At 54.6% G+C, this 24,099-nt stretch overlaps 1 protein-coding gene across 2 annotated transcripts; it reads right to left on the bottom strand.

Moving 5' to 3' along the window:
- Positions 1 to 6,088: 6,088 nt before the first annotated feature.
- FAM110D (family with sequence similarity 110 member D) lies at positions 6,089 to 22,242 on the bottom strand. Of its 2 annotated transcripts, XM_073317569.1 has the most exons (4): positions 22,183 to 22,242; positions 20,032 to 20,194; positions 18,892 to 19,016; positions 6,089 to 8,438 (listed from the first exon to the last, which is right to left on the bottom strand). In XM_073317569.1, exon 4 carries the CDS (start codon positions 8,120 to 8,122, stop codon positions 7,067 to 7,069), a length of 1,056 nt encoding a protein of 351 aa, XP_073173670.1. In that variant the 5' UTR covers positions 8,123 to 8,438; positions 18,892 to 19,016; positions 20,032 to 20,194; positions 22,183 to 22,242; the 3' UTR covers positions 6,089 to 7,066. The 2 variants fall into 2 exon arrangements, with proteins under 2 accessions (XP_073173670.1, XP_073173668.1); XM_073317567.1 differs by lacking the exons at positions 18,892 to 19,016; positions 20,032 to 20,194; positions 22,183 to 22,242 and adding an exon at positions 13,787 to 13,869.
- Positions 22,243 to 24,099: the final 1,857 nt, after the last annotated feature.

The following is a 24,099-nucleotide window of genomic DNA, read 5'->3' as shown; positions in this document are numbered from 1 at the left end:
AGCGGAAGGACCTTTCCCATCAGCCTCAGCACAGGACCCCTCACTCGGGAGGAGAACACTCCCTGTAACTGTAACCCTTCCAGTCACTGCAAAGGACCCCCCAGCAGCGCCGTCAGCCTGGAACACCCACAGCATGGCTGCAGGATCCCACCCCCTCCGCCCCAGAGTCTGTCCCTGTGAGCTAAGGGGCTGGACTGTTCAGTGTCTGACACCCTCACCCTCTCCCCAGCCTGCCCTGGGGTGGAGAGACTGGAGCGTCTCACATCTCCAAGTTCTGTGGTTCACCCGGGGACCTTGGTCTCCATGGACTTTGCTCACAGTGACGCCCTCTGGGCCTGCGCACGTGGCTGGGCACGGGGAAGCCAGCACTCTGAGGCTGAAGGCGGGACCTGCAGGGTTCGCCTGCCCTGGAGCCTTGCTCGCCTCGCCTTGGGCCAACAGCGGCACTTGGGTTGGGAGTGCAGGGCTCGGGGTAGCATCTTGGGGACACAGGGGAGGTCCAGCCAGCACCCATCAGGCCCAGGAGACTCAAGTAGGTAAAGCATTGAAACAGCTGAAAACACCCCCCATGGATCACCCTGGTGCAGCTCTGGCCTCTTTGCAGGGTATGGATGAGGTCCCCACTGCTGGGAAGCACTTGTCAGAGCGAGGTCTCCACTGAGCTCCCCCCTTGTGTTCTGTACCGTTTGCACTATCGGGGAGAGATTCTGGGACCACTTCAGTGTGTAACGCCTCTCCCAGGGCTAAGCATTCCCTGTCCGTACTGTACAGCCTGCTCGCAGCCTAGTGGTTAGAGCAGGGACCTGGGTTGCCAGGTTCTTGTCCCTGTTCTGCTATTGACTTGAATTGAGTGACTGTGGGCAAGTCCCGTAATCTCTTTGCACGATATCTGAAATCTGAGCAAGAGCCTATCTGCTACCTCCCAGGCATGGCATGAGGTGACTGGGCTGATCCTGCCCCATGGACTGAGCAATTAATGGACCTAGAGCGCTTTGTGATCCTTGCATGGCTGGAGTGGTGGAAGCCCATAGCCTGAGGAGCTGCAGTTCTGTGTACTGGGATTTCCCATACCTGGCAAGCCAAGGCTTTCAGAAGTGACCAGAGACTGTGGGTGCCAAGCCTGGGAGACCTTAAGGGGGCCCAGTTTGTTGAAAGAGCAGAGCACCCACCTCAGAAAAGCCAGACCCTCTTTAAAGGTGGCTCCATTTGGATACCCTGAAAATGAAGAACCAAAGATCACTAGGCGCTTTAAAGATCTTGGCCATGGTGGCTTCCTTCGTAACTCGTGTCTGAAAGCCTGGCTGCCCTGGTTACACTTTCTTTGGCCAAAGCCTGGATAAGAAGGAGCAGGTTCTTCGCACCTCTGGGTTAGTGTTTGGCTAAGGAGTGCCAAGAACTCACCCTCCAGCAGGAGGAGTTCTGGAATTAGGTGTTCATGGTGCTGCCCTGAAGCTTGTGAATTATTGATCCACAGATCCTTGTAAGGCCTGGATCGCCCAGCCCCAGGGAACTGACCCAGCCAAGCTTCCCTGCATGAAACTCTGTTTCTGGGACTCAGACCCACCATCGCACGTGGATGGGGGCTGCAGTTTGACTGGCTGGGGCATTTGCAGCGTGCACATGAGTGACTCCTGCCGTTTTCCTGCCGCTGTGCCTGTTTAACACTGATGGTGTCATTTGCAGTGAGTTTCAGCTGATCTTTATCATATGTAGAAGTGTATGAAGTAAAGATCCCTTCCCTCAACCCCCTTTTCCACAATGCGAGGCTATTGCTCGGCCTGGGATTATTTCTTTGTGTCATCTCTACGGCGCTCAGCGTCAAGCTCAGGGCTGCACTGCAAAGGACAGTCACCCCTTTGCAACCAGAAAGGTCTTCACATTTTTACTTAGTATGGTTGCAGAGTAGCTGAGCCCCAGGGGGAGCATTTAGCAACAGGGCCAAATGTCCCCTTGCTTTACTGAGCAGTCTAGTGGAAAAACAGCCTGGCAAACCAGACAACCTGGGCCAGATCCTCAGCTTGTGGAGATTGGCATAGCACTAGTGATGTCAATGGAAGTATGGTTATTTACACCCACTGAGGATCCGCCCCCCGAGTCCGAATGAGATGAGTTTAGCATTCTCCGCTTAGTCCCTGGTGGATAAGCTGCTGCACGCACTAAAGCTCCAACGGAAACTGGCCCCGAGCCGACCTGAGAGTGACTTACCTGGGAGCCTGGCAGAGGGAGAATGTTCACCAGGTCAAGGGCCAGGTAATTCACAGAGCACGACCTACATCATGCCTGTAGATACACAACCTTGGAGTCCATGGCGGCTGTTTAAGGACAGTGTAGAGCCACCCCTCTCGGATGGGATTAGCAGTGAGATAGGTCCATCGCCCCCAGCTCAGAACGGATAACCTAGAGGGGCAGGTTCCCTCTCCCCTCACCAGGCCCATGCAGCCCCCTCTCCTGAGCTACTTTCCAATGGGGGAACCCAAGAAAGAGAGAGACCAGCATAGTGGGCCGATGGACTGCGAGCCACTCGCCCACCGGGTTCTCTCGGTCTCTGCTCTGGCATCAGAGAGTTGGCCACCAAGAGAAATTTAAGACAGATTCAGTTCCTGCATGGACCGCATGACATCCTTTCAACCATCTCTACAATCGTGCACAGGCCAACCAAACCCTTCTCCTCCTGGGGAAGAGTTCACCTTCCCTGCACCCAGAGATGATTCATAACTGTTGACAGCAGGGGGGGGGGGGGATGGGACACACAATGTAACGGTTCTGGTGGTATGCAGCGGGGTTCAGGACAGGGTATATAAAACCTGGCAGAAATTGGGGGGGGACATGACCCCCACTTGCACCCCCTGCCCCATGCAGCGCCTCTATCTGCATCTGACCCTGAGATGCAGGTATTTCTTTCTACACAAAGAGCAAGGCTTACAGAGCACACGAGGAAGATCATATGCTCAGGGAAGCCACCTCGCCCATCAGAATCTCTCCGGCCTTCATTTTTCTCACTTCTGTTTTGCCTATGCATAAAAAAAGGGATAAAGACCAGGCAGGAGCTGGGATCTCTGAGGGCTGGACCAGGAGTGGCTTTAATGTAGCATGGTGCCTTGTTAACCTTCTTGCTAGTCCTGGGATAGGGTGGGAATCCTCTATCCCAATAGTGCCCCACCCCTGCAATTTCAGGTTCAGAGGATATGGGATCCCACCCAAACTCCTGGCATCGGAGCTGGCCAATGAGGTTTTACAAAAGCACCTCCACCCCCTCCGTATTGTCGCATCTCCACTTACAGAGCACGGGCCCAGCCAGCCCCTCGCCTGGCCTCTCAACTCCCACTTCTGGCACCAGCCCAATGGGGATAGATTCCACATGAATCCTGCAGCCTAGCCCTTAGCTCCTGGCCCAATTTTACATCCCTACCCCTCGGTCATTAATTTATCGTTAACAATATAAAGCCTCCCCCAACCTCCCTCCTCCCCCAGTTCTGCGAAAGAGAAAGAACGTCAACGGGGTAAACTTTTATTAAAGTCATCCTGACTCAGTTGTTGTTCCCAGAGCAGCCACTAGGTGTCAGTAAGTCTACAGCATGAGAAAAGAACTGATCAAACTTCTTCAGTTTTCATTCATAGAGTGCAGTGTAACAGCCGTGTTAGTCTGTATTCGCAAAAAGAAAAGGAGGAATTGTGACACCTTAGAGACTAACCAATTTATTTGAGCATAAGCTTTCGTGAGCTACAGCTCACTTCATCGGATGCATCCTGTGGAAAGTGAAGAAGATCTTTTTATACACACAAAGCATGAAGAAATACCTCCCCCCACCCCACTCTCCTGCTGGTAATAGCTTATCTAAAGTGACCACTCTCCTTACAATGTGTATGATAATCAAGGTGGGCCATTTCCAGCACAAATCCAGGGTTTAACAAGAACGTTGGGGGGGGGGGGAACACAAGGGGAAATAGGTTACCTTGCATAATGACTTAGCCACTAAAGTGATCACTTTAGATAAGCTATTACCAACAGGAAAGTGGGTTTGTATGGGGGGGAGGGGAGAGAAAACCTGGATTTGTGCTGGAAATGGCCCAACTTGATTATCATACACATTGTAAGGAGAGTGGTCACTTTAGATAAGCTATTACCAGCAGGCGAGTGGGGTGGGGGGGAGGTATTTTTTCATGCTTTGTGTGTATAAAAAGATCTTCTTCACTTTCCACGGAATGCATCCGATGAAGTGAGCTGTAGCTCACAAAAGCTTATGCTCAAATAAATTGGTTAGTCTCTAAGGTGCCACAAGTACTTCTTTTCATTCATAGAGTGTAAGGCCAGAAAGGACCGTTGTGGTCACCCAGCCAGACCTACCTAGCCCAGCTTCCAGGAGGCCTTACTAAGTGTAAATGTGTAGAACGCCAGGTACAAGCCCAAGAGTTCAGCAGTTCCAGCTGATTAACTTGAAGCATCATCTGCTCCTCTCGGCTGCAGCAGCGAGGATGTAACTTTCTGAAGGAGATCGGTGGCTAGCTCGAAGATCTCAGATTCAGGGCTGCCAAGCAGCTCCCAAACACAAAGCAGACAGGTGTTAGAATAGACAGGGACTGTCCCAGACAGTTTTTAAGGTGGATAGCGGGGCCCCCAGCTTTTCAGAGGGCCCCCTACACTAGTGAGATACTGAAATCCAGGTGTTATTTGCTAACAGTGCATGCCAGGCAACAGAGGCACCTGGCTGTAAGAAAGGACAACTCAAGCAATACAAAGATTAATTGCTATGACTCTGGGGCATTGTTATGCCCCAATGCCACAGGCATAGAGCCCTGTGGACCGAGGAGTTGGCAGTACTCCCGTACAGTGGGTCACAGGCCAAGCTGTTCAGGAAGCACAGTGCAAAGACAGAAGCGTGGATGGCCAGGGCTGTTGAGTGCTTGGCCTCCCACCCTGGCAATGTTATGGCTGCTATGAGCCAGACTGAGGCCCAACAAACTCATAACCCAAGACACTGAACAGGCTTTGGACTGTTCCAGTTTTCAGTCAATCATAAGAGGGGCTCCTTTCAACCCACCATCCTAGAGGCAGAGGCTCCATCTTGGGTCTCCACCTCTTTCCACTCTGAGGACTGCTCGGTTAAAGAGCCCTCTTGCCTCAACTTCCCACACCCAAGGAGCTCCCCTTCCATGGCCCACCAGAGAGAACCACTCTCCCATTGGCCATTCCTCCCGGCCGGTTACAGGCCTTTCCGCTAGAGCCAGTGGTGGTGCTGGCTGGGAAAGTCCTAGAGGCATGAAGCCCCGTTTGTGTTTTAAGTCAAGCAGAAGGTGTGACCCCAAGAGGCAGCTGCCACTGCCCAGGTGGGGAGCAGAGGCCACAAAAGGAGTCGGTTGGTTCAGCACTCCCCTGAGATAACCTGACGACTCTTCCCCTGCAGATTAAAGGGAGCCATTAATCACCGCAGAGCTTCTGGAGCACCTGGAGGAGGAGGGCACAGGTCACGGGGGTAATCGGGGCTCCTGAAAGGAGGAGTAAATCATCCCTCAGAGCACACTCAGGCAGGTTCCCGTCAGGCTGGAATCTGCACAGGCTGGGAAGGATCATTCTGCTCCTGGGAGCTCAACTCCGCCCTGCGGGGGCTGGGACGGGGAAGCAAGGCTAGGGATGGTGGCCAGCAGAAGTTGCTGAAGGCAAAGCTGATATTGAGGGAGGGAAGGGGCCTCAGGAGGGCAGACCCTGCTGGCATCTTCCCGCAGCCCCCAGGAGGAAACTGGCCCACCAGCCACAGAGAAGCAGATTCTCCAGAATGATGTTGAACTCTGCCGCTGGGAGAGGGGTGGGAGAACTGGTGATGCCCTGGTACCCCACCTGAGCATGGCCATGATCCCAGCACGCCCCACTGCCATCCAGTCGCCTCCCCTCTGTCTACCCCTCTGCTCGGCTCTAGCGGGAAGAGGAGAGGCAATGGCTCAGAGTCCTCCTCAGTTCACTCTGCTGCTCTGCTCCCACATGGAGTGCGGGGAGGGGGGGCAGAGGGGCAGGGAAACACAGACAGGACACAGCTCTGACGTATCCTCACCGGCTTTGCCCCTCGCAGGCGAGCAGAGATCACACATGGCAGGATTTAAAACACAGCCGGCTTTATTCAACTTTTCAGATCCAGCCAAAATGAAATTTTCTCATGGGTGGGTGGGGTGTTTTGCAGCGTTGGGGGCGGGGGCTCCCAGGACTGGCACAGCCAGGTCTCACGGCTGCCCACACTGCTGTTAGTTACAGCTGGATCCTGTTCTCATGGTGCAGCCACACACCTAAACACACCCCAACCTGCTAGCATCATGCCAGTGCCTCCGGCCATTCCCAGATCCCTCAGAGAGGGAGGAGACCACGCAGCCAGAGGGTCCATTTCTGCCCTTACGACCTCATCTACTGCAGGGCCGGCTGCATCAGTGAAGGGGCCAGGCCGAGAGCGTAGCAGCAGAGAAAGGCTTAAAGGGCCAGTTTGTCTCCCCCTTCCAGTCCCATTGCTACAAACGCTCGAGGGGGGTGAGACTCAACCGAGAGGGAGCAGAAGCAGGGGGGCAGCCCAGGGGGAGCTGCTCCAAGCCCCCTCTCCCAGCACAATGCCTCCCCCGGGCACCTTTTAAAATATCATTCAAAAGAGGAAAGTCTCTGTTGAACACACTGGCCCTCAGAGGTGAATGTCACCCGCACCCCCTTCCCCGCTCAGCAGGATTAGGCCATGCAGTGCTGGAAGCATCTGGGGTCCCCCACATTTACATTACAGTCCCCCAGTTGGCAGCCCCAGTGCAGACAGGGTGCTTGTGGGTACTTGCACATACAAGGCAAGAGCAGACCAGGAGGGAGGAGCCAGCTCAGGGCATCTCCCCCCCCAAGCGTCTGTTTCACCCAGGGGCCAAACGATCTGCCTGGTTCATGCCCCAGGCCGCCTCCTGCCCACGCTGAGAGCAAGCGGGGGGCGGTTGCCCTGGCCTTCGCTGGAGGCCGGACTGGCAGGCTTGGGCCCCGAACTGGAGTGGAGATCGCCTGCCCCCAGCCTTTGAGATGGGACGGGGTCTCTCTAGGCCGGCCAGGGCCCTTCCCTCAGACCGTGGACTCCCTGGCCGTGGTCCAGGCTCGCTGGCAGCCGTAGAGCCACTTGATCACCCGGGCGTTGCGCTCGATAATGGAGACGGTCGAACAGAGCCGTGCGCCCAGCTCCTCCGCCTCGGGCCCCGCTTCGCAGCCGCTGGAATGGGCCGGCCCACTGAGCTCCGAGCCGGCCGAGCCCGCGCTCCCCAGGAGCAAGGAGGAGGCCGCGTCCCAGCCAGCAGGACCGAACCTCTCCCTGCCCAGCACCTCCACCAGGTCCCGGTCCAAGCCGCAGTAGTTGAAAAACCTCTCCTTCTCGGAGAGGGGCAGGGAGCAGCCTCGGCCCAGCTCCCTCTTGGCCTCCTTCGGGCCTGGCCCCGACTGGGGGCTGGGCAGGTGCGTCTGGGTGCCGTGTGGAGGCTGCACCATGGGGCTCGCGTTCGGGCTGAAGATGCCGCCCCCTGGGCTCTGCGTTCTAGCTGCCTCCTTCTCCACTGGCACCCACACCATGGGGGTCTCGTCTCTCTCCGGCCCCTGCTGCCTGTCGTCCAGGCCCCTGGAGGAGGGGGAGCCGGGCAGTTTGTCTCTCAGAGGCCCCTGGAAGAGCCGCCTGACCAGGCCGGAGCCCTTGGCATTCTCCTTGTTGACGGCCGTGCAGTCCCGTTTCTGCCGGTAAATGATGAGCGAGTCGGGCCTCAGCAGGCGTTTGCTGCTGCCCCTGCGCGCCACGGGGGACTGGGGGGAAGGCAGCAGCTTCCTGGGGCCGTTCTGCTTGGGGCTCTCTCGGCCCAGCTCTGAGCTCTGACAGATCTCGTGACACTGGTGGAGAGTCAGGCGCCTCCTGCTGCGAGGGGAAGGCCGCGGGGGGCAGCTACGCAGCACCGGCTCCTGCCGGCTGTTGATCACTTGCTGGGTTTTGACATACTTGGCTTTGTCAGCTTCCAGCCTTTCCACGGCACTCGGGGTGCGGCCCCCGCTCCCCACCTCCATCTGCCTGCGGAGATACTCCGGGCCCCGGTTCAGCAGCCCCAGGGGGGAGGCGCTGCTTGCAGGAGACACAGGCCTCATGGTCTCGGGCTCTGGCACCTCAGCTCTCAGGGACAGGGCCTGGCAACCTGCAATGGGGGGCCCCTCAGGGGAACCATAGCGCAAAAGCCCTGAACCCCAAATCCACACTGTTCTAAGGCCAGCCCCTCACGTGGGCCACAGGACACAGACGTGGCTCTTCACCCCGAAGCTGGAGCCTGTAACCAGACAGGACTGCAAGAGGGGCTCTCTGGCACCAGCTTCCTTGTTCACAGGGAGCCCCGGAAACCAGCTCTCTGCCCCTTGCCCCAGCGCAGGGGCCAGTCCTCGGTGGCCATGGTGAAGGTGCACTCAGCCCCTGGAAGGAGAGGAGGGAAGTGGTTAGTAATAGGAAAGTTGTCACCGCCACCACCGGCGAAGGGCCCTGCATGGGTAACGGGCAGCTTCCATCCATCCCCAAGATGGGGAAGGACCTGGTCCCACCACAGGAGAAGTTCTGAAGTCTCCAGTTTATCCGCGTCCCCATTCCCCGCACAATGTAGCGCCCAAGCTTCCCCCAGGAGAAGGACCATTTTGAGCAGGAACCATCATCTCAAGGGGAAGCCACCCTCCCGCTAGGTCATTCACACCCACATATACGCCATCTCCTCCTCCCGGTGCAACACCACAGTGTGGGCAGAGAGAGGTGCCCCGCTCCCCACCAGTATAATATGGCACCCAGGCTGCAGCCCCCCAGCTCCACTCTGCCTGCTGCCCAGCCGCTTTCCAGGGCTGTGGAGGATGCAGTCAGGCAGAGCCTGTACCCAGCACAGTCTTCTCCCCAGCGGGCAGCGGCGCGTCCAACTCAGCTGCATCAGCCAGAGATGGAGCAAAGCAAGACCCTTCGGACGAGGCCCCGCAGCCAGACAGAGCCTGGATATGGCAGCAGGGGACGGGGCAGCCCAGAGCTGCTGCCTGCTCTGTGGGAGATCGATCAAGGATTCAGGAGCAAGAGGAGGACAAGAGCCCCAGGGGGAGGAGTCTGTTCGGGCCCCACCTCCCCCACAAATTGGAACTTGCCCCCCACCCCCCATGTTGGGGGTAGACAAGGGCTTCTGGTTGGAGCCTCCCCCCCTCACCATGGCAGAGATGGGCACCCAGAGAGTCCAGAGCCCAAGACGATGGGGGTAGGGGAATGAAGGAGAGGAAGAAGGAGGAGAATGCATTGGCGAAGGGGCAACCCGGAGCTGAGGAGAGCGGGGAAGGAGCTTGATTTTCTTGTCCAGTAAAGGGGCCGGGCTAGATGCCCCTGTGAACCACCCACACCCGTGGCTGAGTTCAAGGTGCCAGGAGGAAACCAAACTACCGCAGAGGGCCGCTTAGCAAACGAGACACTGACGAGACGGAGGGGGGCACTTTGGTGGGATAGGGCAGCCGGCCGGGGCTGCAGTTTCAGGGAGGGTTTTGATGCCACCTCTAGACGCGGCGTGCGGTTCAGAGCGGTCTGGGTCGGGCTGTTGAGGGGCCCGGTGATTTTTCCAATGGGTGCGACTTCCCCCTCTCCCCGCCGGGGCAGCCCCAGCTCCTCTCAAGCATCACAGCTGCCAGGATGCTGGAAAAGGAGAAATCGCAGGCTGAGCTCTGCTGGGATGCCACCGTGCTTCACGCCGAGGAGGAGCCAAGGAGGGCACACGGCCCATTGGCACAACAGCCGGACTGGCTAGCAGAGAGCCTGGGAGGGGACAGAAGACGGGGCCTTTTTCTAGACAGCAGCAGGCTCCTAGGTGGGAATAATCACCGCAGGAAGAGGAAAGCACTGAACAGCCTGGGTTATTGCAGAGCTTCCAAGAGCAACTTAAACAGGAAAAAATACCGGAGCCCGCAGCCTTATCTTTATGTGCCCAACAGTAGCAGAACAAAGACAATCCGGCCATCAAGTGCCACGCTTCCCGGCAGCCCCCAGCACCGGCCAGGGCTACCTTCAGGGAGCAAAGGAGGAGCCAGGTTGGAGCAGCTGGGAGGGGAGGAACCAGACGGCAGGAGGTGGAAAAGCCACAAGGGCGTTTCTGGCTCCACTCGCCTTCCGCGTGGCTCAGAATAATCACAGCGTCTGAGCAGCCCCGGGTTGGGACGGGCTCCCTTCTGGGTTTCCCTTTTCAGAAAGGAAAACAAGAAAAAGGCTTTTTTTAATCCGTCCAAGTTTCAGCCAGCTGACACACTGACTCCATAGTGGTTGTCGAGGGCTAGAGTCCCCCAGCAGGCAGCATGGCCCAGCGGCTAGAGCACTGGACTAGGAGTCAGGAGACATGGGTTCTACTCCCAGCTCTCACCTGCTGGGCAACTTTGGGCATGTCACTTCCTCCTTTGTCTCTGTGACTCAGTTTCCCCATCTGGCTCATCTATTTAGATGGTCAGCTCTTTGGGGCAGGGATTGGCTCTGACTAGGTATGCGTGCAAAGCCTCCGTGTGCTACTGTCATATAAACAAGCACCTGTCTGGTTCTGGGACCCTTTATCCTCAGCAACCAAAGAGCCTCCTCCTGGAATAGGTGGGCCAATCCCCGAACCATTAAACTTTGCAGGCTCAGATCCCAACCACCTCTCATTCACAGCGAACAAGCCTCCAACAAACAAGGCTTAGAAAGGGCAAAATCCCCCCTGGCTTTGCCCCATGACTAATTCCTAATTCATAGGAGGCCCTAAATGAGCAGCCAGAGGTCACTGCTGGCATCGTGACCACCAGAGAGCCATTATTAGCCCACTGGGCATAATGGCTCTTATTCACCTCCCGACTGACCATCCATCCAGGGAAGGACTAGGACAAAGCAAGGTCTGAGCCTAAGGGGCTGGCTAAAGAGGGGCCAGGGTGGGACCAGGGCAGTAAATCTGGTGCTGAAGTTGACAGCAGCTAGTGCAGGGGGCCTGGAGTCAGATGCAGAAGCTGTAAATGGCCCAAGCAGATGGTTTCCTTTAACAGAAGAGACACAAATGGCGCTGAAGTGACTGATCGGAAGCTAATGGTTAACCAGCCTGCTTGCCCCAGGCAGTCACCATTCTCTGCCCATTGCTGGAGAAAAGCCCATCCACACTCTGAGCTGCGTTCCCTCCCCCCACAATTCCCCTCCAGCCTGCCAGGGAACACTCAAGACACCCCCCCAGCTAACTTGTCTCATGAACACTTAGCTCTTCTCAGCTGAGGATCTCCAAGCACATGACAAACAAGAACAAAAATAAGCTTTTCAACATCCGCTGGAGGCATGTCCATCTCATTCCTATTTTACAAGTGGGGAAACTGAGGCATGAAGCAGTTAAGCAAGTTGCCCGAGATCCCACAGGAAGTCTATGGCAGAGCCAGATCGCCCTGGAGCTGAACCAACCGAGACTTCTGAGATGAGAAGCAAGAGTTGGGACTGAGAAAGAGGCAACAGCTGGAGTTTGATACTGTGGTGTTAGGAAGGAAGGGATCAGCACCCAAACCCTCCACCAGCTGAGCCCCACTTCCTTCTGCCTTTCCTGCCCTTTAATCCCACCACACACCTCTGACCTGCACAGTCATGGTAAAGATCCCACACGTTGGAGATCAGGAAGACTTTCACACGGAGACTTCATGCCACCCAGGGAGAGGCTGCCCAGGGTTTGGCTTACCCAGTTCGGTCATGCAAAGAGGGGTTGCATGATATAAAGGCACAGATTCCCTGCTGCCTTCCCAAGGGGCATTTCTGATGGAAAGGTTCACTGCCTTGATCAGTCCTGAGTGCAGGAATTTCAACTCCAGCTCTCAGGGCAGAGATCAAGTCAGCGGGGGAGCAAACAGGCCAGCTCCCAAGCTGTTATTAGAGCCACTGGGGAAATGGAATTTCCAGCCTGCAGGAAATCCCTCTTTCCACATTTGCTTTCATCCCAAAGGAGGAGGAAAAGTCAAAACGGTGAGAATTTTCATGAAGCAAAATGTTGGTAAGCTGAGAAATTGGGAGAGGAAATGTGTTCCATCAAAGTGAAACACTCGTTCAAACCATTTCCTTTTGCGTTTTCCCAATTAAAAAAACGTAATAAAAAAATCAACATTTTTGGTTCCCTTGTGCCTCCCTGTCTGCCTGCATCCATCTGTCGTCTCTGGTCTTACAGACCAGCTTTTGGGGGCAGGGACTGTCTCTTTGTCCTAGGTTTGTACAGCACCTAGCACAATGGGTCCTGGTGCACTGACTGAGCCTCTCACATGCTATCACAAGACAAACAAACAGTTTTTTTCACAGGGAAGTTTTATTTCAGCGCATCTCCATATTTTGCCAGGAAAGTTTTCTGCCAGCTCTCCCCAGTATACTCCAGCTAGATCTGCCGTGGAGCTTCCGAGTCAAAATGTGATTGTTCCTACCACAACACCACCACTCTGCTTGGGTACAGCACCTTGTGGGGAACCTGAAAGCATTTCAGGCCCATGAATTAAGCCACATAACAGTCCTGTATGTAAAGCCAGGTAAGGATCACTGCACCCACCTATGGGGTGGAATGCAGCAGGTCTTGAGCAGCCCATCGCAACGCTATAGCAATGGCTGGTGTAGGAAAGGAAGAAGAATGCTGCACAGGTGAAAATGCCAGGGCAGAGAGAGAGTTCCCGAGTTAGAATATGGCCAGGACACCAAAGGACAGATTTTCAGCGGAGCTCAGCTTGGTTCATGACTGAATGCCCTTGAAAAACTGGCCATAAACAGGAGCTGAGCACTTGAAAACCTGGCCCTGATTGAAAATCCAGCCCCGAGACAAAAGACTCACCATGGGCGAGGTGCCGTACCAAGACACACATGCCACATGAGTTGGGACAGCAGCAGCCAACACATGAGATACCTCGTTGCTCATTGTTGCCAGACACCTGGCTCCAGCCCTGGAGTTCACAGGCGGGGAAAAACATGCATCTCGAAAGATCACCCCCTGCACTGCTCACCAAGGAGAGGTTGATTGCAAAGGCTGCAGGAAGGCTCCCCCTGGGGGCGTTCCCCTGTGGATCCTAACACAGCACTGAAGCTAGACCAAATTTTCTCCATTTGGGAGCTTAGATCCCATCCTGTGTTATCCCAGGGCCACTAGGATGCAAGGAGAAAAAAAACAAACAAAAACCCTGCTATAAAAAGCCCAAAGAGCTGACCTTCCGCCTCCTAAATGTAGTGCTATAAATAAGCAGTTCCAGGGCAGACACTCACCCACCTCCCTGGCCCGTGCCCTGCAGAGACAGCTCTTAAACACAGGGCAGCCAGACCTCAGTTCCCAAAAGCAACCAGCCCAGGTCTCCAGCCTCCCGCGGGCCCTGAGCCGGACGCCCGAAGGTAGCACCCGCTCGCCAGGGCTGCACAGAGCCAACAGGGCTCCAGAGGAGCCCACAGCAGGGCATGGCCTGCCCCAAGGGACAAGACACTGCGCCCTGCCCACAGAGCCTGGCATTGTCACGCATCCCCCCATTCCTACCTCCCAGGGCCGGTGTTAGACTGACTGGCGCCCAGGGCAGAAAGCCGAAGCCTGAGCCCCGCCATGAGGGGCTAAAGCCGAAGCCTGAGCAACTTAGCTTCACGGCCCCCTCCCGTGGCACGGGGCTTTAAGAAATTGCCCTGCTTGCTCCCCCCTGGGACCACCCCAGCCTTGCAGCAGAAATTCTGCTGAGCCGAGCAGCGTGGCTCTAAGGCAGGGCAGGGTGGGGGGCTCCAGGCAAGTGGTACCTCAACACAGAGGGTGAACTCACCAAGCCCGGCTAAGGCATCTCCAGTCAAGCGCCAGCTGGTCCTGCCCTGCCAAGAGCTCCCAGGGAACTGAGCTCAGCCAGGGCCTGCAGCGGCTGCGGGATATACAGGGTCAGGGGAAAGCCATCCCCTCCCTGTGCATTAACCCCTGCCCGCCTGCCCCCCGCCTGCATTAACCCCGTCTCTCCAGCTCAGACCCAGTGCATTAACCCCTTCCCACCCACCCGCCGCCAGCCTGCATTAACCCCTGCCTGCCCTCCTTAACCCCTGCTCGCCCACCCCAAGCCTGCATTAACCCCTGCCTGCCCCCAGCCTGCATTAACCCCTTCCCGCTTGCCGCCAGCCTACATTAACCCCTTCTCTCCAGCTCAGACCCACTGCATTAACCCCTGCCCGCCCCCCAGCCTACATTAACCCCTTCCCGCCCACCTGCATTATCCCCTTCCCGCCCACATTAACCCCTGCCAACCTGCCCTCAGCTTGCATTAACCCCTTCTCTCCAGCTCACTGTGTATTAACCCCTGCCCTCCTTCTCACACCCAGCATTAACCCCTTCCCTCCAGCTCACTGTGTATTAACCCCTGCCCTCCTTCTCACACCCAGCATTAACCCCTTCCCTCCAGCTCATACCCAGTGCATTAACTCTTTCCCACTCACACCCAGAATTAACCCCTTCTTTCCTGACCCCACCCAGCATTAACCCTTGCCCTCCTGCTCCTAGTGCAGTAACACCTTCCCTCCCTCTCCTAGGTTCATGCCCACATTCCCTTTTTCTGCACAGCTGCAACACGTACCACAGTGCCCACTCTATCTAAAACTGTTCCACCGTCTCTTACCCACTGTACATTGCCCCCGGCCTTTCCCCTACATCTGCCTTATGCTTGTTTACATATAATCTGCCCCTTCCTAACCAGAGGCGTCATTTGCTATGGGGCAATTGTTCCCCCCCACCCCCCCCAGACTTTTCATAGGTCTATATGCTCCATTGGGTCTTCCACTCCACCCCCCAGACTTTCCAGGAAATAGACAATCACATATAACAACATGATTTCCCTCCCTCCCCCAGATTTTTCTGCAATGACACCCCGGTGCTAACTCTGCCTACCTTCCTCCTCTCTGCTTTACCATCCATGCCTCACCCTCTTCTTTCCTGATGAGAAGACTCTCCAACGCCCCTGCTGCTCCCCCCGCCCCCATCTCTGTCTCTAGGGTACTGGAGGGGGCTGCATGCACACATGGCCAGGGAGGATCCATTTGTGGCTGCAGTTGATCTCCCTGGCAGGTTTCAATTGGTGCCCTGACGTTGCCCTGTCTGCCTGCTGCCTGGAGCGGCACGGGTGGTCTGACTCTGACATTCACAGGAAACCTCTGGCCTTTTAAGTGGCTGCAGAGAAAGGCCGGCCTCGTGGACCGGGACACAGAAGAGCTGTGTTCTGTGCCGAGCACTGTCGCAGATGCCTGAGTGAGCCTGGGCAAGTCACATCATCTCTCGGGGCCTCAGTTTCTCCTATCTATAAAACGGGGGCAAGGATCCTTCCTGTCTTGCTCAGGTCGACCGCGCTATTCAGGGCAGGACTCTCCCCAGGTGTACGTGCAGCGCCGAGCACAACACATGACAAACCACAGATACTGCTAATCCGAGCTGCGGCCTGTGCGTGCAACTCTGCCACAAATGGTAACATGCAAATACTGCCCGGGGGCCCATCACTGCTCAGGCCCGGATTTTACCCACCCGCTTCCCCGGGCTATTCCGAACAAGCCCCACTGTCATTAACCCCCAAATTCACCAAGGTGTTTTCAGCACCTAATTCCCATCACAACAAAGGAAGCGAGGAACTGGGCTTAAGTCCTGGAGTCTACGTCCCGTTCTCCTCCCTACCGGCTTTCCTCCCCTGGTCTAGATCAAGCTCCACCCTCACACCATTCCCCCTGCTCAGTTTGTCTGAGCTTCCACACCTTGAGCTGCCACTTGGGGCGTTGCAGGAGGGGGTGGAGGGAACAGGTTGCACCAATGGAGTGGGTGTCTCCGTCTGGGCTGGGAGAGAACCCTCAAGGCCTTGCAGCAAACAGCCACTCCTCTCTTTGCCCTCTCCCTGCCAGCACCAGGTCTGGAATGAGACACAGTGATACGGGGGCCCCAGCTGTTTCTCATTTTACACCTCATTACTCAGAGGCCCGGGGTGCAGCCCGGCAGCAGGAACTCGCCGTCCCCGGGGACCCCCGCTGAGCGAGCAAACATGAACTGAGTGCTGATGGGCTGACAGGCGGCTGTGTCTGAGCGGACCTTGGACCGGCGGGTACCGCAAGAATAGTTCCCCAGAACTTCTCTGCATCTGCTGCATTTACTCGCTGGCCCAGATCCATCCCCAACACACATTGCAGTGAAGCTGCACCAGAGGGGAATTAGGCTCATTAACCCCCACAAGCCCTGAGCCTGAGCTCTAACCTCTGTTACTTACTTCCCCTCTCACTGTCCCTTAGCAGGCACGTGTCCCGCTGTCCCTAGAACGGTGCTAGACACGAGACTCTGAACCAGCAGAGGGAGAGCACAAGGCCTGCTGCTGCATTTCCTTGGCAGCGAAAAGGGTTAAGAGCCGGCCAGCCAGGGGAAGGTTCCTGCCTTTTGTCTTTCCTGGGGAGTTTATAAATTGCAGGAAGGTGGAGTGAAGCCAGGGGTTATTTTTACATCTGCCCTTTGACCTGCCTGAGGGCTGTTCATTCTGCAGGGAAAGGGCCCTCCCCAGCACCGAGGCAGGGAGACTGACCAGCTCTGTAAACAACACGCCGCACACTTCTCCGGGCAGCCAGCGGGAGCAGCAGGCAGAGCTGAAGCAGGCAGAGGGCAGCTTGTTCCTTCTGCTCTCAGCTTATTCAGACTTGAAACCCTGGCTCAGTTCTCCGTGCTCCAGCCCCCCGTTTTGAGGGACAGGAGCATAGACACGAGAGATGGGAAAGTGAGATTTGGCACCGGGCCCAAGGAGAGAGAGATCACCCCTGCCCCCAGCTCGCCCTCCCTCCCAGGGGATGCGTTTGGCTCCCGTCCTTTTCAGGGCTGCAGCTTGGTCCTGTCACAGCAACGCTGGTCCCATTGAAGCCAGCGAGACCGAACCCTGAAACAATGCATTGGGGGCATGAGTATATTACATCCTACCCCTGCAGCACCACCGTTCTTACAGGCTCTTCCCCTGGTTTTGATGCTCAATTTACAGTCAGTTTAAAACGGAAGCTGGGGTTGGTTTATAACAGAAGTTGCAACAGTGTTTTTACACTTACACACTTTTTAGTGCATGGCTCCTGCTCACACCAGTGGCCTGCTGAGTCCAGGACAATGTAACACATACAAAGTGGGCACGCTGTTGCAGCAGGTCGATACGCGGCCAGGGCGGCTCCAGCAGGCGGGGAGTGACTGCAGCCCCCAGCTTCCGCGAAGCGCGATTGCCGGAAGCGATGGCGCCAAAAGGAAGGGGGACTTGAAGGAAAGTGGAAAGGGAAATCCACCTGGGGCTACAGCCCAGACTGGTTTGTTTATATCACAGGCAAAACAGAGTCCAATGATCAACAATCACCTTTCTCCAGCAGAGTCAGTTCCTTCCTGCCTCGTCATCAGCCCCACGCTGCCGGAGGGAGCCAATGCCAGGAACAAGGATTAGCCCAGTTCCCCCTGTCTGGGTGGAGGTAATGCCAGGATCAGCCCAGCTCCCCCTTGCCTGGCCAGAGGCACTGCCAGGAGCTGGGGTCGACCCAGTACCATTGCAAGATAACAATGAGATGATGCAGTCACTTGTCTTTTGCATATATTTAGGCCTGATCTACACTTGAAAGTTCTGTCAGCATAGCTACCGCGGTCCCGGTTGTGAAAAAGCCACGCCTGGCTGACGTAGTTATGCCAACACCACCCCAGTGTCGGGGCAGCTCACTGAACAGAAGAGGGCTGCCCGTCCCATAGTTAATGCCCTTCTGGGAGGTGGTGTCCCTACAGTGACAAACGCTCCGGTTGGTGTAGGCTGCACCTACGCCAGGGGGCTATGCGGGCATGGTGCATAGCTCTAGTGTAGACGCAGAGCGTGAGATCAGGACTCGCCCCTTTGTTCTATGTCAGCACCTAGCACAATGTGGCCGGGGCCTTTAGGTGCCACTATGGCGCAAATCGCTAGCAGGGATGAGGACAGTTCTGGCCCCTGTTCAGTTATTTCTGTCTCCCTGTTCTCTTCCCACCGTATCTGTCCAGCCTTCTCCCTGGTGCATTTATTGCATGCATTGTATCAAAGCAGAAATGCCGTCCTTCCTCTTGCTCACTTCACGTCTCTCTCACGGACCCGAGTGCGACAGCTCACACTGTCCTTGCTGTGACTGGAGCGAGGCTGCCTCTGAACGCTCCTCACGCTCGGGATGATCCCACAGGACACTTTGCCTAGTTATCTGTGGCACCTGTCGTACACAAGTCTCGGCTTCTTCCCGGCCCAAAGGACCTCTATAACTGGAAGACTATGTACACCAGACAGCTTCATGGTAGGGGCCCTAGTTAGAACAAAGAAGTGTCCCAGCGCAGCTGGGTCTTGCATGGTGGACGGGCCCAAGCCATGCTTTAAGCCTGCTCCAGCCCTAGAGCGGGTTCAGTTGACAGTCACAGATGGAGCGCTGGCCCCAGCAGGAGGGTCCTAGCACTGGTGGGAGCTTCCTGGCAGACAAGGCTGGTGTTGCTAGCAGAGTTCGGCCGGCGTTCCCTGACGACTGAGGGCAGGGGTGTCTTCTGAGACTCGTGCTATGCCGACTCCACTATCAGTCCCTACAGCACGGGTCAGCGCCGTAGCTGGCAGATAAAAACGCCCAGCCGGCACTGCTCAAGGAAACGAGCTAGAACCCTGCTCAGACACCATTGTAGCAACAGTGATTTTGTTCCCAGCATGCACAAGGCCCTAAAGAGCTAGAGATGGTTCAAGCTCTCAGCACTGAACGATCAAAGACAACCTCCCATGTCAGTAGGCAACCCCCTACACGGATCCATGGGTCCTTCTGCGGTATCGGGCCCCAATTCAGCCTGGAACTTATCCATGTGCATAGCTTGAATGACACGATTAGTCCCATTAAAGCCCATGGGACCACTCACCTGCTGAATTCCACATGCTCAGGAGCCTTGCTGAATTGGGGCCTTAGCAAAACTCTAAGGGGCTAGGTTTCACTTCGGCTTCCCCAGCACATCATCCCGGGGGTGGAAGTCTCCGTCGAGCCCATCTGAAATAATAAAGAAGCAACAGGGAGGGAGGTCTGGGTAAAGAAAACACATGATTTCCAGCCTGACCTTTGCTTCCGGCGGGGAAAGTGACAGAGGCAGCTGCATGCACTCCGCTCGCAGGGAAGGAAAGCGATCTGAGTGCCATCGGCAGGCACAAAGTGACTAGCAATGGCTGAGCTTCGAGCTTGCTTTTCCTGCTAACGATGCCACCCCCTGGGGGATGGTGGGGGCCTTTATGGACTGTGAAAATACCATAGGTATGTTCCTTCTTAAGGGCTTTTTTACTGCTGCTCATGTAGCAACAGGAGACAAAGTGCTGAGCTGGAGAGCAACTTTCTGCCCTTCTTCAGTGCCTTCCAGCAAAGGATCTCAGAGCACGTCCCCAACCTGCAGTCACTGAATCCGCTGCAGCTCCTGAGGGAGCTACCACCCAGAGCAACGGCCCTGGCCAAGGTCAGTCTGGAAGTCAGTGGCAGAAATCAGACTCCAGTGGTCTGATTTTCAGGGCCCTGCTCTAACTGCTAGACTTAACTGTCCATGTACTTACAGAGAGAATCCTAGCCCCTGACTTGGGTGGGTCTCTGTACGAGTGACGGAGACATAAGCCTGGGAGCCAGGAGTCTTAAGTCCTATTCCTACATCTCTGCTACAGAGTCACTGTGCATGGCGTGGGTAAGCCATGTGTGGGCTGATTTTCAAAGGTGCGGAGCCCCCATGCTCCCATTGACAGCAGTAGGAGCCAACGGCGCCCAGCACCTCGGGAAAAAAAAATTTAAAAAGGCTACTAACTTAACCTCCACCCCCGGCTGCAGTGATTTCAGCTGGTGTGTGTCAAGTGCTTTGGCATCCTGAGCGGGTGGAAGGCACTTGCGAAGAGCAAAGTGCTCCCATCACTGCAGAAAGCTGGGCAGGCCCGGTTGGAGAACAGGGCAACATCAGACACTGCTGATCCCAGCTTTCTGTGCACAGATCAGATGGGACGAGGTGTGAAAACCCCAGCGAGCTACTTCGCACCTGAGTGCCAGGCCCACATGCTTGGTCCTTCCCATGCTTTGCGGCTGTTGGTCAACAGTTGCATGGAGTGATAATGGGGGAGAGAGGATCACCCAGAGTGGGAAATGAAGAATCCCTCAGCAAACTTTCTGGGACAGGAGGGTCCCACGCTGGAAATGCCAAGCTGGAAAAGAACAAACAGTGTTAAAAACATCCTCTCTTATTGTTAGCTCTGCAGCCCCCCACCAGCATGAATCATGGCTTACTATGCTCAGTTTGTTTACAGCGCTGGAATTCAACCAGCTATTCTGGTAAAGACAGAGGTGAGTAATAGCAGCCGAGCAGATGGGGATTGTTCCTGCTAATGCCTGGCCCTTTTACCAAACCTTTGACTACAGCCTGCACCTTCCTGGCAGGCAGAGACACAAAAGCGCACCCAGGAACAGTTCCCAGCTGCTCTCAAGAGACTCCCACCACACCAGCCAGCAGCATAGACGCACGAAGCACGCTGAATCGGATCATGCCTTAGAGCCCCAAGTCACGATCTAACGGCAGTCTTGGGTGCTGCGGGATAAGCCAACATTCCTCTCCAGGTACAACAACAAAGGTTTCTGAGGCCTCATCTGCCAGCAATAACCCAGCCAGCTCCAGCTTCCCTTAGCAGACTGGAAAAGGGCAGCTCCCAGGACTGGAGCCTCAGGAGTGTGTCTGCTTTTGCTGCCCTACTAAATTAAATCCCTAAGTGCTGCGTCTATTCTCAGCTCAGCTGAGCAACAAAGAACTAGAAGCCCTTTTTATTCCAGCCCTGAGCATCAGCGGTTCAGGCTTACTGCGCACAGACTGCCTGGGTAAATCAATGTAAGGATCCAGCCCACTGTAAACACATTGGAAAACAATTTTCAGAAGTACCTAAATCCCTCTCACTTTCAGCTGAATTGGAAAATTTTGCTGATCTCAAATTCCGCTTGCAGTTTCAATCCGATCCCAAGTTCCTCTTTATTTCCTCTCCTAGCCGGTAGGGTAGGTAGGTACTATTGCTTTGCAGTGTAGAACAGCTACCTTCCTTCATCCAGAGGGGGCTGCTTTCACAAGTGAGTGAAGGGATCCCTTTATATAGTTTGTCAAGCACTTTGGGGGTGAAAGGCGATGCAGCACCATAAGTTATTGTGAAACCTGCACAAGAGGCCACCTTTGAGGCAACAAGCTACCTTAAAAGTCCATCCCAAAGTATCCCCTAATACGCACTGGTGAGTAGTGTCGGCCACTCCTGCAGTTTTATCACGGGGCTCATGCTATCTGAGGGTTTTCCTTAAAGCCCCAGCTCCTGGAGTCAGGTGATCATGTGACAATCTCAGGGAGATGGGGGGAGGGTTAAACAAGATCTCCAGCCCTCATGTTGGCAGGAAAAATGCTGGAAAATGGGGATTCTAAAGGCTGAAGAGCCAAGGAGTAAATCAGAAGAACCGAACATTTGTTATTTTGTAAACTTATTATTTTTGGTGGGCCTAACATATGAAACACTTGGGGTTGGCAATGCTGACAACAATACATGCAAAGGACTTTCATATCTACCTACCTACAACCTATAACAAAGCATCTTATAAACCAGGAAGGCAGAAGAATGGAACAGTCCAGGAAGATCACTAAGGACTTCATGCAGTTCTAATTTACCCCAGATGATCAGGCAAGAAATAATTTGAAAGGCTACACACTAGAAACATGTGGGAGAAGAACTGAAGACTGCTGCGTTCAGTCGAGACTGCAGGGAGGGGAGGGAGAATGTGTTTTCCAGAGATGGAAGTCTACCTGGACAGCCAGGCCTACAGCCAAACTCCCACAAAAAGCGAGACGAGATCTTTAATGACCAGAAGCAATCAGGATGCCAGTCATTCCAGCACCTCCAGGAGTACAACAGTCCCTCGCCACAAAGGGTATGTCTACACGGCAATCGGAGGCGTGATTGCAGCACGTTGACATGCTCACAGTCGCATAGCTAACAAATAGCTGTGTAGACACAATTACAAGGGCTGTACAAGCATCTCCGGGACCCTGGGCACACGCTCATGTTGATAGCCTAGGCTGCCTGTTTTTAGCCATGGTAGCGTGGGTGAAACTGGCGTGAGTAGGTATACCTGAGCTGCAATCGCATGTCAGACGGCAGGGCAGACGTACCCAAAGTGAGACATCCTGACTCCTCTGGAAGACAGCCACCCACTGACAACTGAATTTTCCAATTCTCTTCAGTTTCCTCAGGATAGGCTCTCTTGTGAGCCGTCAGCTTGCTGCACTGATAAAAATGAAGGCCACTTTTCTTCCTGTAACTTAGTAAAAATTTTACACATTTAACAGAAGCTTTCAAACTTTTTCTTGCCCAGAGAGACTGCTGGCACTTAGAATGCAACAAAGGTTTTGCCCTAGAGAGCAGAAGAGGACAGGCTTATAAAAGATTTGTGTGTGCAATAGTGTGTCATTTTACAAGGTGTATCCTTAAAAAGATGTACATGTGTGTATCTGTTGTGTTCAGAGCAACGTTACATAAGGGGCACGGTGAGGCGACCTTTCAGGGCTGCATCTATACGGACAAAATTCCGACCTGTAATTCTTCACCAATGCTAGCAATAGTATAAGCTAGACTTGGTTCTCAACTTTTCCAGTTGCCCCAGGCCCCTTTCAGGAGTCTGATTTATCTTGCGTACCCCAAGTTTCACCTCACTTGAAAACTACTTGCTTACAAAATCAGACCTAAAAATACAAAAGTGTCACAGCACAGTTACTGAAAAACTGCTGACTTTCCCATTTTTACCATATAATCATCAAATAAATTAATTGAAATATAAATATTGTACTTACATTTCAGTGTGATACTTCAGCCTGTTTTTCACTTGTGAGCCTCGTCTGAAGACCGAGCCCCAGGGGACAGAGCTGAAGCATGTAACTTAGCTTCACGTGGCCCCCTTTGGCTTGGGGCCCCAGGCATCGTCCTGCTTGCCAATCTCTAATGCTGACCCTGCATTTACAATCCCCCTAAATCTGTCCTGTGACTCCCCTGGGGCTGCAGCTCCCAGGTTGAGAAACACTGATCTAGATGAGTTAGAATCATAGAATACCAGGGTTGGAAGGGACCTCAGGAGGTCATCTAGTCCAACCCCCTGCTCAAAGCAGGACCAATCCCCAATTTTTGCCCCAGATCCCAAATGGCCCCCTCAAGGATTGAACCCACAACCCTGGGTTTAGCAGGCCAATGCTCAAACCACTGAGCTATCCCTGATGTACCCCCGGAAGACGTCTGCATACTCCCAGGGGTATGTGAACCCCTGGTTGAGAACCACTGAGCTAGAGCACAAACAGAGTTCAGGTGTTTTTACTACCATGCCATCTCCTAGTCCTTCCCTGACCAGAGTTTGAGGACTTGATAGTAAGAACTCTAGAACGTTCAATATACCTTCCGCTTGAGAATGCCACAGATTTTGCCTAGCAGATAGAACGGCTTGACTGCTCAAAGAATATTGTACGGGCCAAGGTTCAAGAGAAAGAACAAAAGCCATATATGACTCTGCCTGTAGTGGGCAAAATAAGACTGGTGGGATGAGAGTGATGGGAAGCTGGGTGGCAACCACTCATCTGGATTCAGAGATTGTTTTTTAAAAGCCTTCGGATGCCACAGTGAGCATGCAACATACCAATCTGTTTCTAGGTGCAATTCTACTTGCTTGTTTTAATCCATAAAAGTCCCTTATGGTTGGAGGTCAGTATGACTGTCTCACTGCAAGATGAGCTGATGCACCAGAGCTGCGAGTGTCTAGATTTCTATGCCTGGGTGTTGTCTGCTGTTCATTCTAGGTGGAAGGCCCTCCACCTGCAACTAGAGCTTGGGGAGGGGGTGTGGGGGGGCAGTACTGGTCTATAAATTGAAAACAAAAAGGATCAAGGCAGTGTTTTTAAGTGTTTGAGATCTAATCAACAGTAGTCATCTACAGCTTCTCAACAGCACTGATAGGAAGGGGGGAGGCAGGGTAGGAAAGGGAGATGGGTGCTTGCAATCAATTTGTAAGCACCTAGAGGATAATAGGGTTATAAGGAATAGCCAGC

The sequence above is a fragment of the Lepidochelys kempii genome, chromosome 19, assembly GCF_965140265.1.
Source record: "Lepidochelys kempii isolate rLepKem1 chromosome 19, rLepKem1.hap2, whole genome shotgun sequence".
Taxonomy (NCBI): domain Eukaryota; kingdom Metazoa; phylum Chordata; order Testudines; family Cheloniidae; genus Lepidochelys; species Lepidochelys kempii.
The sequence above is the reverse complement of the archived record's forward strand: the minus strand, read 5'-3'. Positions and strand labels throughout refer to the sequence as shown.

Excerpts from the sequence above, each read along its gene's own strand:
- FAM110D (XM_073317569.1), bottom strand. The coding sequence starts at position 8,122 with ATGAGGCCTGTGTCTCCTGCAAGCAGCGCCTCCCCCCTGGGGCTGCTG.